This window comes from Malaya genurostris, chromosome 3, assembly GCF_030247185.1.
Source record: "Malaya genurostris strain Urasoe2022 chromosome 3, Malgen_1.1, whole genome shotgun sequence".
In the NCBI taxonomy this organism is placed as follows: domain Eukaryota; kingdom Metazoa; phylum Arthropoda; class Insecta; order Diptera; family Culicidae; genus Malaya; species Malaya genurostris.
The window spans coordinates 4535993-4554465 of NC_080572.1; the positions used below are offsets into that span (position 1 = coordinate 4535993).

Genomic DNA, 18473 nt, shown 5'->3' on the forward strand with positions numbered 1-18473 from the left:
GTTCGCACACGTTACTTGAATCCTCAAGCACTCAATAACGCTAGACACTCACATTACTGAACACCAGCATGGCCATGCTTCGAAAACCAAATCACTCTCGCACAAAATGCCTCTGTTGCCATATTCTAATCAATTTATAAATTTCACGTGTATGTAACGTATACGGAAGCAGTTTATACTACTTTCTTTGTATACGGAACAAACATGTGTGTTTTTCGTTACCGAAAGTTATCCAAAGGACATCAGCTGCTACTCTATCTCGTTCACATTTCAATCAACCATATGTATTACAAAGCAGTGTTGACAGTTTTTTTGCTTTTGTCCTGTTTCGCACGTTTCTGAACTCTGAGTTGAACTCAATTCTTTGTGATTTGAATTTTCCAATATTGACCATGAGTTTAACTCGGTGCAATGAACTGCATGTTGGCCATGGGCTGTACCCGACGCAACAATTTCTCTTATAATTATTCAATATTGACCATGAGCTTAACTCGGTGCAATATACTTCATGTTGGTCATGGGCTTAACCCGACGCAACAGTTATTCTTTTTTTTTTTTAATATTGACCATGTGCTAAACTCGGTTCAATGAACTTTATGTTGGCCATGGGCTTAACCCGACGCAACAATCTGTTTTTTTTTGTTTACTATTCAACATTGACCATGAGCTTTACTCGGTGCAATGTACTCCATGTTGGTTATTTGCTTAACCCAACGCATCTCTTATCGTTTTCTTGTGTTTTTTTGTTGTTGATTATTTTTAATTCTATTTGCCATGAGCTGAACTTGGCTTGCTCATTGCGCATTTCTGGCAACACTTGAAAAAAAAGCTTACCATCGTTCTTTCTTTTTGTTCGGCTTTCTCGTCGTTTGTAAATCGTCTTAATTATACTTACGATGAAAATGAATTTAAGATTCTCCAGTTCAGTTTATCATGGCAGGATCGCCAATGTGATATTCTCCTTTCCGCGGATATCCACTCATATATCACAGACACTCGTTCGCGGCCTCTGGCTCAACGCAAGCCACCGTCCTTACGCACTCTGGCCCACTGCTACACGCTAACCCAATCATACTCAATGTGGATATCACATAATTCAGGATACCACACCAACCACCAACCCATTATCGGCACCCAGTAATCTTTCGGCGTCTCGTGTGAATTCTTCAGCGGTGTTTTCTAAGTTTGGTGTTGATTATGCTGGGCCGTTTCTGTTGGAACCTCAAATGCGAAGTACGAAATCATTTAAGGCTTACGTAGTCGTCTTTGTCTGCATGACGGTAAAGGCGATTAATTTTGAATTAGTTTCAAACCTGACATCAGCGTGCTGCGTTGAATAATTTGTTTAAGGACCAGCACCATCTAGAGAGGATGGATGAATTTTGTGCTGTGAAGGGAATCACTTGGCATTTAATTCCTCCCATAAGCCCTCACTTTGCTGGGATCTGGGAGGCAGGTGTAAAATCGCTCAAGCATCACATGAAAAGGATTGTTCGAGAAACACGAATGACTACAGAAGAAATGAACACTTTCCTTACTCAAACAGAAGCGATTTTGAACTCACGTTCCCTTTGCGCGATGTCGGAGGATCCGAATGATTTCGGTATTCAACATTTTTTGATTGGGAGATCAGCGGTTGCTATACCAGAACCTTCCTATACGTCCGAGAAGATCAATCGATTAAAACGATGGGAACATATCCAACGAATGCAGCAGCATTTCTGGACTAGGTGGTCAAGGGAGTATTTACGTCAATTGCAGACTCGTCAGAAATGGCACGGTACACTAAAGGAGTTCAAGGTTGGAGCACCAGTGCTGTTGGTCTACGAAAACTTACCCTCGCAGCAGTGGCGGTTAGGAAGAATTGTGAAATTACATCCTGGGGAGGATACGGCCGTTCGAGTGATTACTGTTCGAACCACTGCTAATGAATTCAAACGAGCCGTAACTAAAATTGCATTGCTACCATCTGTTGAGCTATTATATGATTTTTATCTATGAATTTTCTTGCTTGAATTACTTTTAATTTTTACCTGACAACATTGTTGTAATGAATAAAACAGAATAAAGTTAACCCTTGTGAAGAACGGACGCTAAGTTGTGTTTTCACTCTTGCGAAAACCGCAGTCCCAGTACTGAGTTATACAATTATACAGGTTTATTTTCTCTCTCTACCAAAATTTTTGTGTTCTTCAGGAGTCTCTCTTAGAAAAAAATATTTAACGGTGGTCCTTCGTTGGATCATTGGTCCAATGACCGTCCAATCATTCGTTCTACGGGAGGCCAACACGGGACCTTCGTTTGCCGAGGAGTTGGAGCCCCATTGAACTAGTTTTACTGGAGAATTTCTGAAGTTTTTTCCACTTACTTTTTTTAAACTAACACTACATACCGGTACAATTTTTCTACTTCACGTAAAATAACAACAAATCTTATTTCTATAGAAAGGTAACACCTCATTTTGACACTATTTTTCGAATATATCGTGCAGTATGTCGTTCAACATGCGCTCAACGACCAACAAAATAGAACGGCCTGCTGCTGCCCTTTCTGTTTCAACAGACTTCGTAGCCGATTCTTAGTGTACAGAATCATTGCATGTGCTAGTACTACGGATCCTACTGACACTAAGAATCCTTCCAGGTCGGGGCTCGAACATACGACAACTGGCTTGTAAGACCAGCGTCTTATGCATTGAACCGCCAACCCGGGACATCTCTAATGTAGGGAGGGTTTCGAATTTGAATAAAAATGATTGGCAATCGATGGGACCGGCATAGGTTCACGGAACAGAATGTTGACACATAGCCACAGACATTTCAATGCAAGTTGCTGTGAATTTAAACGCAAATAAATTTTTCAATGACTTTATTTTCCTTTCAAAATCAATCTTTGATAAATGTTAACCAATTTACAACTCGTTTAGAAGATCATCAAACTCGTTGGCTTCATCAACTGGACATCAAACCTGGTATAAGAACAAGTAACTAATATTTTAGAATTGTACTGTGTTTGTGCTGAGCCTTTCGAAGATCTGAATAAATGCCAACAATGCAAACCGTGGGAAGATATCAAACAATTCATGTTTCGATACACTATCAAAACGAAATTAAACCTTTAGTGTTGCTGATTTTTGGAAGGCTAAAAACCATTTTTATACTCTTTCATTCTTTATTTGTTTTATTCTTTAATGTTAATATAACATTTAAAAATGCATCTCTTTTCACCCAAGTTTCATTTTAGAACCATTTATGCGCCTTGTTTTGTACGACACAACTGGGAAAGGCCATTCCTTTATGCATGCATCTTTATAGCTGGTATTTGGTTATCCCGACAGCACAAATTACTAAATAAAAACAGTCTCTTGCAAATTTAAATTTCTACTCTATCACCTTTACCTAACAGAAAAGGAAAGGGAAGGGTTCGATCATGACTATTTTACAATGTTCGGATGATGGTAACTCCGATTTTTGTAGGTCTCTTAGAGTGAAGTTTGTTGTTATATGGATTCTGCACGAATTACGTTTTTGTTTCACTTTTTGAAGGTGTTCCTATCCGTGTATTTTAATATTTGCAATTGTCATACTACATACATTCTCTCTACAGATTTACAACTCATCCTTGCCAGGCTTCTCTTCTTCTTCTTCATCGGATTCCTCTTTCACATCATCCTGTAAGTAAAAATGTGGTGATGTATTTGATAACAAAATAATGAACTTTTGTTTGACCTACCCCAGGCTGTTTGCCTTCCAGGAAATCAACAAATCCTTCAAGGGTACGTTCTCCTCGGAACTCAACCTTCTGATTGTCACCCTTTCGATACAGATAAATGGTTGGGAATGAGCTGATCTTCGTGTGTTCCAGTTCGTTGGCGGTGGCATCCATTTTGGCAATGATAATCGATTCAGAATCAGCATATTTTTCACCCAGTTTGTCGTAGATCGGAGCAAGTTGTTTGCAATGTCCGCACCATGGGGCATAAAACTCTACTAAAACGTCTTTATTGGCATCGAGGGCAACCTCATCGAATTTAGTTGATACCAACACCTTGACCGGATTTTTGTCCCAATCATCAGGTAATTCTTGGGTCAACAGATGCTGCTTAACTTTGCCTTCGAAGAACTTCTTGACAAATTCTTCAATCTTTTCAGCCGATAAATCATTGCTTTCAGGTTTGTACTTTGCCATATCTTCTTCCAGGTGAATAATACGCATAGATGGAACTTCATCCTTCTTCATTCCAAAGAATTCTAGGATACGCTGATGATCTTCTTGATCAGCATCAATGGTGACGAACAGAATCTTTTCGCGGTATTTCTTTGCTACTTCCTTGGCTTGGTCGATATACTTTTCGATGTGTCCAGCTTCCTTCGACACAAAGAAGAGTAAATGGTTCTTTATTTCTCCTCCGAAAATCTTTTGTGCGGTTTCGTGACTAAAGTCAACAATCAAAGGTAAAGCCTGAGCTGCGATGAATTTCTTGAGAGCGTCCTCACTAATGTCGCCTTCAAACACTGCCTTGCCTTCATCAAACTTCTTGAACAAGACGACTGAACCGCACTTAGCTTCATACTTGGCGTATACCTCATCACTAGACGTGATGGCAAAAGCATAATCATCAACGGCATTGGCGGTAGCCAAGAAAGCCTTAGCAGCATCAGATTCACGGTCCTTGAAGAAACCTACAACGGCAACATTAAGCTCCTCTAGGAATGCTTCAACGTCCGCAACCGTTTCCAGTTCCTTGGCTGACGGGCCAGTCTTTTTTTCCAACCAAGATATGATGGTATCCTTCTCACGCCCTCCATTGTACTCAATGGGAGTTCCGCTACGGAAGAACTTCAACGTCGGGTACCCTCGTACTCCGTGTTTTTCGGCTAATTCCTGCTCTTCGGTGGCATCAACTTTACCCAATTTGATACTGGATTTTTTCTCTGCCAGAGCCGTTGCTGCTTTAGCATATTCAGGAGCTAGAGCTTTACAGTGCCCGCACCATGGTGCATCTGTTTCGAACAAATGGGAAAATTAGATTTCTATTTATAAACAACGCTTTTTATGTATATGCAAGGAAGGAAGAAATAGACTATGGATTTTTGTTTTTGTTGTTTGAATATATATCAGTGGGGCTGATCGTCATCATTAGCATTATCATTGCTTTATTTAGATAATCAAAAACGGAAAAAAGATTGCTAGGCTCCATTCGTATCATGAAAGATCCATTCCTTACTTCCGCAGTTCGTGCCTGCCGGTTGAAATCTCGCTGTACAGCGCCAATGGTTTGACTCAAAAAAGGCGTCGAAGCGGAATGCAAAATCGTCCCTATCAAATTACGTTTATGCAAAATATTAAATTACGCTGGATGATGGTAACTTACTGCATCACTTGGTCGGCTAGACGTTATAAAGGAGCCAGCGCGTGATATGTTGTGACATGACGGTCGACATGGGTTTTGTGATGTGTTTTGACGGTGGTTTCAATGGCAGCAGATTCCTATTGAAAAAGTGAAAACTCTTCCCGTTGTTTGAATCGAGCCATGACATAAAAAAAACACATGGATTTGAAACGAATATGATTTCAACAAACACTTTGTAGAAAAAATATTCGAAATAAAATCTTTCATTACAAAATATTTCCGAAATAGCCCAGTAAATTTGTATGGTCATAAACTAACAAGCCCTATCTATTGGATCAGTTCCAAAGATTTGTAGGAATTTTGCATTGTCGTTTTCAATTAAGGATTTGAATGATTCCGGAATAGGAAGTCGGATCCCGATAAAATTTCAGAGCAACCTATGAGATCATAGGGTCTAGGGTCTTTTATTTAACAGCCCCTGATAAAACGAAGTGTGTTCCGTTTTTTGAGTTATTCACCCTCATTCTTGTTTACGGCCGTATATGATACGTTCGAAAATATGTCAAATTACCGTTTACGTTCGAATCAATCACACTTTCAAACATTGTGCATGCATAAGAACAACGCCAATCTAACTTTAAACCATCAGTTCTGGTACAGACTCAAGTTGTCATGAACAATGTTTGATATCATTTGGACTATTCAACGAACATATACTTTCGAACGAATGCGAATGCTGTCAAATCGTTTGTTTGAAGCTAGTCTCGAACCTAGCTTCAACATTGTTGAACTGAAAATCGAGTCAGTTTCAAACCTGGTTTTTATGTCAGGTTTGCTAAGATCCCCTTTGCTATGTGCGAAACCAAAACAGCTTCGTTAAAAGTGTTTGTTTGAAGAAACTCTTCGGACCATAAAAACTTTCTGACCTTATTTGCGGGGGTTGGGACTCAAACCCAGATAGGCTGCGTGGAAGGCATCAGACTTTTTTCTGTTACCAACAGTGGTGTTGCTAGAACAGTGATATGTATTCCGCCATTAAGTCATTTGGCAAGCAATAATTAATGGATTTTCCCACTTTTCCCACAATGTTTCCTATTTTTTTTGTGCGAACCCAGCGGTTCCGGAATTGAAATGTAAAATTGCACAAAATATGCATTCACTTTTCTTCGAGATGGCTAAACCCATGTTAACAAACTTAGGCTCAAATGAAAGGCACTCTTACCCCATAGGAATTTTTTGATTTTTTTTTATCTATCTTCCGGTTACGGAATTACAGGTTGGTGAGTAAAAAACTGCAAATTAAATAGTTTGCTTTTATAGAAGAATGTGATGAGCTAATTTCCCAGAATACTAAATAAATTCCTCTAGTTCACACGCCTGGCAAGTTCTCGACCACACACACTCACATCGAATAATTCGGTCCCCGGAATCCGGAATCGAGAGTACCGGAAATAGTGATCCAAAAACTCTAAAACAGAACTTTCTCACTTTGCTTTTTTTCACTCAGATGGCTCAATCAATTATTTCAAATTTAAATTTGAATGGAATGTCTCAGGGTCCTTTAAGGGATTCGTGGATTTTTTCCAGAAGTGACTCCCGGTTCCGGGGAAAAATAGGAAGCAAATTCTTCTACATTGGACTCTAAACTGTGTATAGGTCGTGTAAGTTGTTGGCTATACAGACCGACTTTAGCTTTACTGGTCCTCGAAATCCGGTACCGCAAATAGCGATGAACAACTCTTGAACAGAACTCATTCACTTTTCTCCGAGATGGTTCAGCTGATTTTTACAAGCTTAGACTAGGCCTAAGAACTACAGAGTTAAGTGTGTTCAAAATTTCGAACCATTCATTTAGTCATTAACTTGGAGTTTGAGCAACCACCTCTGGTGCTAGTCCTTTACTGATCGGGATCAACTGAAAATGTACAGAGCATTTCTCACAGACACAGACCTGGAACTGGCAAATCATCATTCAATGTACATCTCCTGGGAACCCGAGAATCCATTGATCAGTACCGGCGTACTTATGTAGAATGTAGATCGCCTAAGAAATGGCAAGGGATGTTAGTCCAACCCTTGATGTTACTAGTAGGGTTGCAAGTGAATTGCCGATTTCAATTTCTTGGTTTTCCCGGTGCGCGAGACAAAAAATTCCCGGTTTTTGGAACAGGCTCATATCGCCTATGTTTAGTATTTTTTTTTTAATATTTCTAGAAATTCCATATCCAAAAGAACATCGAGAGTTAAGAAATAAAGTATTTTTTGGGTATTTCGATTTAGAAATAGGAAATATTCATTATGGCAAGTGCACATAACAATGGGAAAAAGTCGTTCTTGGCTTTCTCATATAGATAAGTTATGCAATCACTGCGAAAACCGATTTTGGAACCAAGGCCTGGAGGACTGAGTGTCATAAACCAATCGAATCAGTTCGTAAATATTAGAAATTATGTATGTAACGTTTTTGAGCGATCAATTTTCTCAGAGATGGCTGAATCGATTTTCTTGTGGTCCCATACGAATTTCACCCGGATCCAACTTCCGGTTGTGAAAAAGGTGTACAGGTGGAGATCTGCAAAGTGAAAATGTAAGCTCTAATCTTGATTAGAAACTGTTTCTTCGGTTCGACAGCCTGCTTGTATCGATTATATGTTTTTTAATGGTTCTGTTTTGTTAATTACACTCCCAGCATTTCATATAGCATTATCAGCAAAACGCTGAGCCACAAGACTTTCAAGACGTTTTTGTTTGAGTATAAGGATTTAAGATTTAAATAATCCGTTTAAAAACCTGATCCACAATTTGTCCAAATATTCATCTTTAGAACCAACAGTTCCACCCAGCTCAATGTATTCCATCTTTATTTTGTCTGTTACTTTGCTACTAATGTTATTCGTATGTACTAGCTCTCCGAGATAAAAACTCAATCTTTTGATTATTTCAAATTAATTTGAGGTAACAGTAGGATTAAAACAAGAAACATAGCTGGCTAGCGGATATGATAAAAGTAATAAGTCTTGCATTTCACGAAGGAATACAGCATTAACATTCTTGCAATTTTGTCCAAAAATGAATACATTTTATTCAGACATGCTATCTTCAATAATTCTCTTAAGTTCAGCTTTTACCCCAAATTCGATTATTGTTAGTGTTTTCTAGATAGCCAGAAAAATCATCAGTCATTTGAAAGCCAAATAATAAAGAATTAAGTTTAAAGCCTTATAACTAAAACTAAAACTGTTATTCTTTTTTTTTGTGCTGGTCACCGCAACTTTGTTCAATTATGGTTGTTTGTTGATTTGAAACACTGTTCTTAACGTTTTTTGTTCAGCATAACGTTTCGGCTTACTTCTCTTCAGCCCTCGTCGGACGCATTCAACAAAACTTTTACAATATTCAATCACTCCATTCCACGGCTGGGTTATCGTATGCTTCTGACCGCCTATCATCCTTACTATTCCAATACTCAACTGTTATTATCCGAACTATTCAGTCTTTTGTAAGACTACCACTAAATAAGCCTTGTTAAGGCTGTAGTACACCCTTAGGATTCAAACTAGGAGTGTATTCTAGAGATGGGCAAAACCGTTCATTACAAAGAATCGCTCAAAACTTAATAGTTATACCGGAAAAATTAGTTCTATTGAACCGTTCTTTCGTTCTTCTTTTTTATACATCATTTATTTTATCCCGGTTTTAACCAGAAACTTTGTATGTTTCTTCGAAAATAATATGAGATTACAGATTCAATAATAGTGAGTTCTTTTTGCATGTATTTCTACCAACAATCATTTTCTTTTTATACGTTATCAAAGGTCACGAATTTGGGTAACTTCTACCAGATTCCTCAAACCAGCAAACATTCCAAAAAACGCAACTAACATCCTCAAAGAATTCGATTTTTTTTCATTTATATATAGAGAACTATCATTTTTAAATAAAGAACTCAAATTCACTCACTTTTCGAGGAGAAATAACTCATTAAACTGATCGTGAACGGATTGCCCATCTCTAGTGTATTCCTATACTATATTGGCCTAGTATAGTCTACAAAAAGGATACCTTAGGTTAAAAATAAACAAGAAACAATTCTCTTCCCGATTCCATCTAACAACATATACGATATTCTTCAAAATTGAATTTTGGCGAAGCAGAACAAAATCCTTCTAAAATTCTTAAAATGAACTATTGTCGCTCTGGAAAAACAAAAAACAATCTATGCCTCTATTGACTGAAATGATCTAAGTTCGTCGACATCAATACCCGCATTCTTGTGCATCCTACTATGAAATCCACAGGTAATGATGTTTAATATAAATTAAACATTAAACATTCACTGAACAAATCAAACCATCTTTTAAACCTTTCTAAAGTTTTTCACAAACTCTCAGAAACCAAAGAAGGAAATCAAATACTCATTTGCAAACGGAGGGACAAGGTCAAAGTCGACAGCTTTTTAAATTTTGTGAATCCTATTGAAATCACTACCAAGATTACAACACAAGTATTGTCTCAAGATGACATTACTGAGACAAATTATGATGAAATTAGGACAATCATTAGCCCACTCAAAAACATGCAGGCTCCTAAGAATTTTTCATAATTTTGTTAAGCATGTTACCTGATATTTATTTTGCAATCATATTATGCAAACTTATTCTGAAATTTAACAGAAATCCAGCAAAAGCATCCGTTCGATGTGCTGTTGTTGATAACAACTAAGAAATGCTTTCTGATCTATTAAAAATTGCTGCCAAACCCTTACAATTGTTGAACGAAACATGGGATGTTGGCCCCATATCCAATGGATTGTGTACCATAAAACCTGTGTGGGACAATACGATGTTTCAAAACTTATACTGGACTTCTCACTTAAACACAAAATGGAGTATTACCTTTAACTTTTCATTTGTTTAATAAAAAATATCATGATTTACTAAGATTAGGACTAGTAAAAATTTTTCCGGATTTGCACTAAAATTCCCAACTTTTTCCCGGTAAAACGAAATTCTCGACTTTTTCCCGGTCACTTGCCACCCGTACATACTACTGTGCACTCCACAAGTATCACGGGAGTTGGATATTTGTTATTATAAATTTCAGTAATGTATTCGCGCGCAGCTTAGGCTGTAAACCATTTCGCGGTTAATTTTAACTTTTGGTTGAAATCTGACACTTAAGCGGTTATTTTGTGTCGAGAAGTTAAATTTAACTAAAACTGCGGTCCATTTCAAAGTTTTATGGATGGAAAGTTATATGGGTTTATTTTGCACTGGAAATATTTTTAACTAAAGAATTAATATTAGAATTTTCTATGCAAGATTTTTTCAGTGTCGGAAAATAACAATCGATCTGTCAAAAATAACCATGCTTCCGAACAGAAAGCAGAGAGAAACATTCTCTAGAATAGGCCGAACAAGTGACCAATACAAAGCTTTCAAATAGTGAGGATCTCTAAAATCCTTAGCGATTTTACTGATAAAGCCCAATTGACGTGATGCTTGTGATCCGTAATCGTTGTAAATCAAATTATAATTTTTCATCTAGCAGTATTCCTAAATCGCAAACCTGGGTAACTCTAGTCAAAACTGAGCCATCAATGTTACAGTCGAATTTAACAGGCCTCGGAGTACGGTGAAACGTGATCACCTGACATTTTGCGACGTCAATCATAAGTTTGTTTCAACTGCACCAATCTACGAACGATTCAAGTGCATTTTGCAAGCGCGAACAATCCTCCACAGTGCGAATAACGAGGTACAATTTCAGGTCGTCTGCATATGTCAGTTTGCAACCAGTTCCCAACGCAAATGAAACATCATTGAAATATAATACAAAAAGCAAAGGTCCCAAATTACTGTCTTGGGGAACTCCTGATTTGTTAGAGAAAAGTGATGATGAAGTGTTGCTCAATTTTACTCGTAAAAATCTCCCGTAAAGATGAGAGCTCAACAGGGACATAAGATGGGCGGAAAATCCGAGACGAGATAATTTGCTGAGAAGTATTGTGTTGTCAATTTTGTCGAAAGCAGCTTTTAGATCCGTGTAAATGACATCCATCTGAGCTTTAGCTTCCATGCTGGCAATACACATTGAAGTAAATGTTGGCAGATTTGTTGCAACTGATCTTCCTGGCATAATTCCATGTTGATCGAATAATATATAATTCCTTGCTCGATCTAATATAGCACTACTCACAATAATCTCGAAAAGTTTCGATGATGCGGAAAGATTAATTATGCCACAATAGTTTACAACATGACGACGATCGCCATCTTTAAATATTGGTCAAATGTAGGATTGTTTACATATCCGCGGGAATTTAGCTTGCTCAAATCATCGAGTGATAATAACACTTAGGCTGTGAACCACAACCATTTCGACACTTGAGTGGTTATTTTGTGTCGAGTAGTAAAATTTAACTAAAACTGCGGTCCATTTCAAAGTTTGACGGACGGAAAGTTATTTGGGTTTATTTTCCACTGGGAATAATTTCAACTAAAGAATTGATATTAGAATTTTATTGGCAAGATTTTTTTTAGTGTCGGAAAATAATCATCGATCTGTCAAAAATAACCATGCTCTTGAGCACAACATCAAAATAACCGCTCGAGTGTCAGGTTAATTAAAATTGTTTATTTATTTACCCCAGATCTGTCCGAGTTAAGTAGCATTTTCCTACTATTTATTTTACATATCGATTTATGTTTTACAGTATTGACGGATCTTACACTTTGATATTAGCCTTTAGGCTGTTTATCATTCAATTTATAATATTTAAAAACAAGCAATAACATATAAAAAAAACCTTTTTTAATCTACCTAGTGGTGTAATGATGCCTTTCTCATTTTTATTTTCTCCTGCATATTACAGCAGAAAATCCCCAAAATATTACAACTTAAAAAAGTTTAGAAAATAGTTTTGAAGATTTGTATACACTACATTTGAATTTAAGTTAGTGAAAATCTATTCAATCAGAATGAAAGTGAAGTGAGCTCCATTTTATCATATTTTATTATTATTGCCGGTACTTCCGGAACCGAAAGCTGGATGCCGCCATAATGACATTCGGTTCATTCAACCATACACTAACATGAACTACAAATTTATTTACGGTTCTCTGTGAATTTTGGAAAAAAAATACACCGGTAGTCGAACTTGGATAAAATTCAGCAAGTCATTTGGACTATCAATGGCTTATTTGGTTACAAGTCACATGGTCTGCAAACTAGAGAAAATCACTAGCCAATATAAAGAGGTAGCTTATGAACAAAGTATTCCTGAAATTGCATTATTTTCACAATTTTTTATGCATATCACCATGTAATTCCGGAACCGGAAGTTGAATCCAAATAAAACTCAGGAGCTTTATATGGGACCATAAAACCTTCCATTTGAATTTAAGCTTGTGAATATCGGTTTAGCCATTTCCGAGAAATGCGAGTGACATTATTTTCACATTTTTGGTGCATATCACCCTATAATTCGGGAACCGGAAGCTGGATCGATATGAAATTCAGAAACTTTGTATGGGACCGTGAGACCTTTCATTTGAATATAAGTTTGTTAAAATTCTAAGTTTGTGAAAGTCGATTTAGTCATCTCCGAAAAAACTGAGTGACAAAACTCTCTCTCTCTCTCTCTCTCTCTCTCTCACACACACACACACACACACACACACACACACACACACACACACACACACACACACACACACACACACACACACACACACACACACACACACACACACACACACACACACACACACACACACACACACACACACACACACACACATTTTGCGTACTCGACGAACTAAGTCGAATGGTATATGACACTATATAGCCTGGTATATAGCCTCTTCAAATATTTTTAGTAATTGCATAACCTTTCAACAATGGCAAAAATATTATTATATCGACTTCTAACGACAACGTCCAGAGGAATTTACTGAAAAATTTCATAAGTGAATGAAACGAGAGCGTGATAAGTTCAGTTTATGTTGAAAAAATATCACATATTGCTGCTATCGAGTTGCCTTTCTTAAATACTGTGTTCACTAGTTGCTTTCTTATTTCTATCCCGTCGTTTAACATTGAACGTAACATGGTCCTCCACTCGATCCGAATACGTCATTTCACTGAATATGGCTTGTCTTGCCTCACCCTTTCGAAGCACAGATGTATTTATACGAAGCAATTTCTTCCCATACCATTGGAACACGTTCTACACGTAGAAGTACGCATAAAGACTATGAGAGAAATACGAGAGGGGAAAGATAACTGTATATCTATTACTCGGTTTGCCGCATTGTGGGACGAATGGAGGAAGCTTGCTTCATGTTGTCTAAAACAGTACATTTCATGAGTTAGATACCTAGTTGTAAAGCGCATTTCAGTTTACATTTCCAAATGGTTCAAGAATATGCAGTCTTAGGCAAATGAAAAATACTAACATTAACAATAATTTTATTCTAGTAGACAAGTCTTAACGTTGCTTCGACGAATCTGGTACTGGCTTACAGCAACAAAGTACAGATTACACATTGTACAGCATTTGAGTGAGTGGCCGAAAATGGTCATTGTTCCTTCTCCAATAAGCATCGGTTCGTTGAGTTTGTATGAGCCACGTGCTGCTGACAGCAATTTAAAATTCTGTTTTTTCTCGAATTGCGGTCAATGCAGAAAGCAGACAACCATCGATTCCGTTTTTTTTGGTGCGATAGGAAGAGAAAGGCCGGCATGTACAGAAAGCCGGCTGCTATGTTATTTTATTATGTAGTCGAAAATCTGATTTCATAAAAAAAATGTCTATCCTACTGAGATAACATTGATTGATAAAAATTGATACTGTTGTCGGATGTAAGGAACCAGGACCTAGAAATTTCTGAGATATTTTTTGATGATCTCAGCATGAACGTGAAGAACACGTTGACAATTTTTGTTTTCGGCAGAAATGCGATTTCAAGTACCATGTAAACTGAAAATCGTGATACGGCATGTACATGACTGTTTACTTTTGATAAGCGTATCGCTTACCATGATAAGAAAATTTAATTACCCGGTAACTTTGACATTAAGGTAGCGATGAAAACAAAAATACATATTTCAGTAACGCTTGTAAGGTTACTTGTAACACTTTAATAAATTAAACATAATGTTCGTGCTACACACTTAAAACAGATTCTTGAGCTCGGCATAATGAAATACCGAATTAGATCGGCAACACGACATTTTACTGATTGTTCAGTAATCCATATGCTCTTTTCAGAAATTCGGTAATATAATATTCTGATATCTCAGTAAAGCGCGTTCTTTTGCCGAAGTTTGGAAAAATATTACGCTGAGCTTGTCAGTAAACAATAAATATACCGAAATCAGAAAATCCGTTTGCCGAGATTTCGAGCAGTGTGTTAGCTTTTACTGAAACTCGGTAAAACACTTGTCATTTAACGTCTCTTGTCGAATGTGCAAAACACCACGTGCTTGGGAGCGGGAAAACAATATATATTGGATGAAGGTAAGAGATTCTTATATTTCTTGAAAAAATAAGTGAAATAAAAAACTCTTCTGTTCATAAATTCTTACAAAGTCTTCTTATTTCCAGGTAGATGCGTTAAAATATATTATTATTAAAATCCATTGAAATGGGCATCAATAAAACACCCCGTTTCCCCAACCTTAGCTTTTGTGATATTTATTTCCTAAAATGATAAAGAAAAATCCTTTCTACGTTCGATTCCTGATGACGGCAGTTCATTATTCGATCATAATCGAATTTGCCGAGCTAACAGCAAAACTACTGCTGACAAATTCGGCAATAATTGACAGTCAACAAATTTGGTATTGCCGAGATTCTCAGTAATTATTATTTTGCCGAGATGATTACCGATCTCTCACCATTTTTTGCCCTGATTCAGTAATAAAATTTTAGTTTGTACATATCTACTCTTTAATTTCCTATCAGTTTTATTAAACATCGAACAACACATGCTTGTTTTTTGTCATATCGTTATTTTTTTTCAATTTAAGTCATATAATAAACCGTATTGCTATAGGATTTTGAACTTTTTGCTTTTCTCATATAGAAAGCTTATGCAATCACGGTGAAAACCAATTTTTGAACCGAGATTCGGAGGTCCGAGTGGCATATACCATTCGACTCAGTTCGTCAAGTACGCAAAATGTTTGTGTGTGTATGTAACGTTTTTTTTGTCATTAGTTTTTTATGATTCCATCCAAAATTCCTGGACTTTTTTTTTGGATCTGTCTTCCGGTTCTGGAAGTATGGGGTAAAATTTGCAAAAAATTAAAATATGTGTTCTAACTTTTCTGAAAAATGGCGTGACCGATTTTTACAAACTTAATTTCAAATAAATGGTCTTATGATTCTCTACAAAATTACTGAACTTCATCTGGATCCGATTTCCTTTTCCGGAATTATAGCGTGATTAATGTAAAAATTTCAATTTCAAATTACTTGCTCACCAATATTTCAATTGGCTTGGTAACTTGGTTTCCGCGTTTTTCGAGAAATTCTAGCATTTAGAGCGTTAAATATTGCAACTGAAAGCGTTAAATATTGCAATCCAAAGTATTGTCAATACCGTCAATCCAATTGACTTGGTCATTTGTTACCGTGTTTTTTCAGACTTTTCCAACACAAAACTTGTTTATTTGAAACTAATACACACAAGTAAAAAGCAAAATATCTTAATCACAATGTAATTGTTTTGAGTATATTTTCTTCAGATTTATTGGTTGCATCAATTAAATAATTTTATTGTAGATTTTACTTCATGCGAGAAATTTGTACAATAGGACAGGAACCCTAGTAAAAAAAATATTGAATCATGGAGTTCACTGCGGTTCGCGCTACAGTGCAATTAGCCAAGCCTACTTTGTCCAGCGTGTAGGTACGTGATATGTTCTCACCAATACATGACAAAAAAAAATGAATGAAATTTAACATACCGGAAAACGCCGAATCATTTTTGCAAATTCTTGCTTATTGTCAATCTTGAAAGGGTAGTGTTATTTTAACAAACACCTGTACAAGGCACCAGAGGCTTGAACTGATTTTAATTTTCTTGTTTCTTATCTGCTTAAGAAAACGTTCGACATTGGTGGATGTGAGAAACAACTATCTTCAATGTATAACTTGACAATCAACGTGTATAGAAATGGAAGCAAGAAAATTCCACGTATACACAAAGCTAAAGAAGTCTGGATTCATTTTGGTTAAAACGAAACATTAAGCAACTGCGCTATCCATGAGGAAAGGAGCGGTACAAAAAAACACTTTTTATCGAATGTGTTGGCGTTTTCTTTGATGCATTGAATCCTGTGTTAATGCAATTTTCATTGAACTCGGATATAAAATGATTATTAGAATCTTCGATGAAGACTGAAAAAGGTTTCCGAACAGGGTGCGAATTCCATATCGGTCATACCAATTTTCAAGATGGAGAATGTTACTTGAAATACTCTAGAAATCGATAATACTCACAAAACTCCACTAGAACAAACTCGTTTTCGTCGATCACTTTTTGAAAATTGTCCTTCGTCAGCACAAGCACATCATCCTCAGTTTTGACTTCCACCTCAGATGCCACAAGAACACATCCGGCGACAAACAAGGCCAAACCTAACGAAGTAGCTACACGCATACTGTATCGTATTCCTAATCCTATCGTTAATGCTCTGCAAGTTAAGTACCGGATGGAAAATATATGAATTAGAATCCACTGTTCAAATTAGTTACTAGTTTTCGACAGCACTAACATATCCACTAACAGAAATGGACTTATACTTTACAAATTTAATATGTGTACTGTAGAAAAGCTGCCATACTATTTACAACTACTTACATTCACGACCAGCCGACTACTGAACGAGACTTCGACTTGCGAACACCGTTTTCGATGTTTAATGACTGCCACAAAACGGGAAAACCTGGACGTGGCAAGTTTACGTTCGTGTGAAGCCACGATTGGCCGAATATTAACATCAACGAAGTACCGAAGCGACCTCTCACAACGTCGTTTTGACAGTTGTGAACGGTGTTTTCTAAAGGAGTAAGTCTTGCAAGACAAAACTAGTAGCATGCTGTCTCGCTTTGATAAACATGTCATAAGTTGACGTCAACGTTTCCCCGTTTAACGGACCAATACACGACAAACAAAAACTATCTAATGTGGTTTTCGCTTGATGCCAAACCTAACCCAGTTTCCACTCTAACTGCTGTCAAACCGTTTGTTTGAAGCCAGTTTTGAATGTAGTTTCAACCAGGGATGCCAGGTTCACAGGAAAACACAGATCTTCAACTTTCTGCACAGATTTTCACAGATTTCTGAAAAAAATACAGACTGATTTTCACAGATTTTTGAAATCGATTACAGTTTAGCACCAAAAAGTACAGAGCGGTTGAGTAAAAAGGTACAGAGCGGTTTGGTAGCGAGACCTTATTTTTTGCTCGCCAAAATGATTCTGATCAGCTATTATGGTACGGGAAACGTGCACAGATTTTCACAGACAAATTTTTGGCTTGATCACAGTTATTTAGAAAAATGACCTGGCATCTCTGATTTCAATGTTGTTAAACTGAAAATCGAGTCAGTTTCGAACCTGATATTTGTATCAGGTTTGCGCAAACCCCCATTGCTAAAGGCGAAATCAAAACAGTTACGTGAAAAGTGTTTGTTTGATGAAACTATCCTGGGTCAGTTTCAGTTTTCTCAAGCAAAAACGACATAAAAGTGCGAAGAGTTTGTTTTCTGCTTCTGATAATGGAGTGAATTCTTCGGTGAATTTATTCTGTTATCCGCATTCCCACAGAGAAAGCGGTTAGATCTTGTTGGGCGTTTGTTGAACGACACTGAACGAAATAAACGCTGATATGGTGAAGCATAAATATTGAAAACTCTACATTTTTGCAGTAAAAATGTTTCTTGCTTTGCACATGCTTATGTCAATTTTTCTGGCTCTGTGTAGATCGACATGCAATTAATGTTTAAATTCGAGAATAGCATTTACTACATGTTCGAATTTGTTTTTCTTCATAATATACGACCCATATAACGAATTTCGAAGCACACTCGATCGGGGCGGCTTGCTC

General features: G+C 37.0%; 2 protein-coding genes across 2 annotated transcripts; one reads left to right on the plus strand and one right to left on the minus strand.

Annotated features, from left to right (window-relative positions):
• Positions 1-884: 884 nt before the first annotated feature.
• On the plus strand, positions 885-2048 carry LOC131436793 (uncharacterized). Its single transcript, XM_058605709.1, has 2 exons — positions 885-1280; positions 1351-2048. The coding sequence occupies exons 1-2, from the start codon at positions 1227-1229 to the stop codon at positions 1999-2001; spliced, it is 705 nt and encodes a 234-aa protein (XP_058461692.1). The 5' UTR covers positions 885-1226; the 3' UTR covers positions 2002-2048.
• An 805-nt stretch (positions 2049-2853) lies between these two features.
• Positions 2854-17378, minus strand: LOC131434894 (protein disulfide-isomerase). The gene is made up of 4 exons (XM_058602139.1): positions 17227-17378; positions 16866-17059; positions 3733-5003; positions 2854-3671 (listed from the first exon to the last, which is right to left on the minus strand). The coding sequence occupies exons 2-4, from the start codon at positions 17023-17025 to the stop codon at positions 3609-3611; spliced, it is 1494 nt and encodes a 497-aa protein (XP_058458122.1). The 5' UTR covers positions 17026-17059; positions 17227-17378; the 3' UTR covers positions 2854-3608.
• Positions 17379-18473: the final 1095 nt, after the last annotated feature.

Excerpts from the sequence above, each read along its gene's own strand:
- LOC131436793 (XM_058605709.1), top strand. The coding sequence starts at position 1,227 with ATGCGAAGTACGAAATCATTTAAGGCTTACGTAGTCGTCTTTGTCTGC. Across the intron at positions 1,281-1,350 it reads TCGTCTTTGTCTGCATGACG|GACCAGCACCATCTAGAGAG; the intron begins GTAAAGGCGATT and ends AATTTGTTTAAG.
- LOC131434894 (XM_058602139.1), bottom strand. The coding sequence starts at position 17,025 with ATGCGTGTAGCTACTTCGTTAGGTTTGGCCTTGTTTGTCGCCGGATGT. Across the intron at positions 5,004-16,865 it reads GTTTGTTCTAGTGGAGTTTT|ATGCACCATGGTGCGGGCAC; the intron begins GTGAGTATTATC and ends TGTTCGAAACAG. Across the intron at positions 3,672-3,732 it reads TGGAAGGCAAACAGCCTGGG|GATGATGTGAAAGAGGAATC; the intron begins GTAGGTCAAACA and ends TTTTACTTACAG.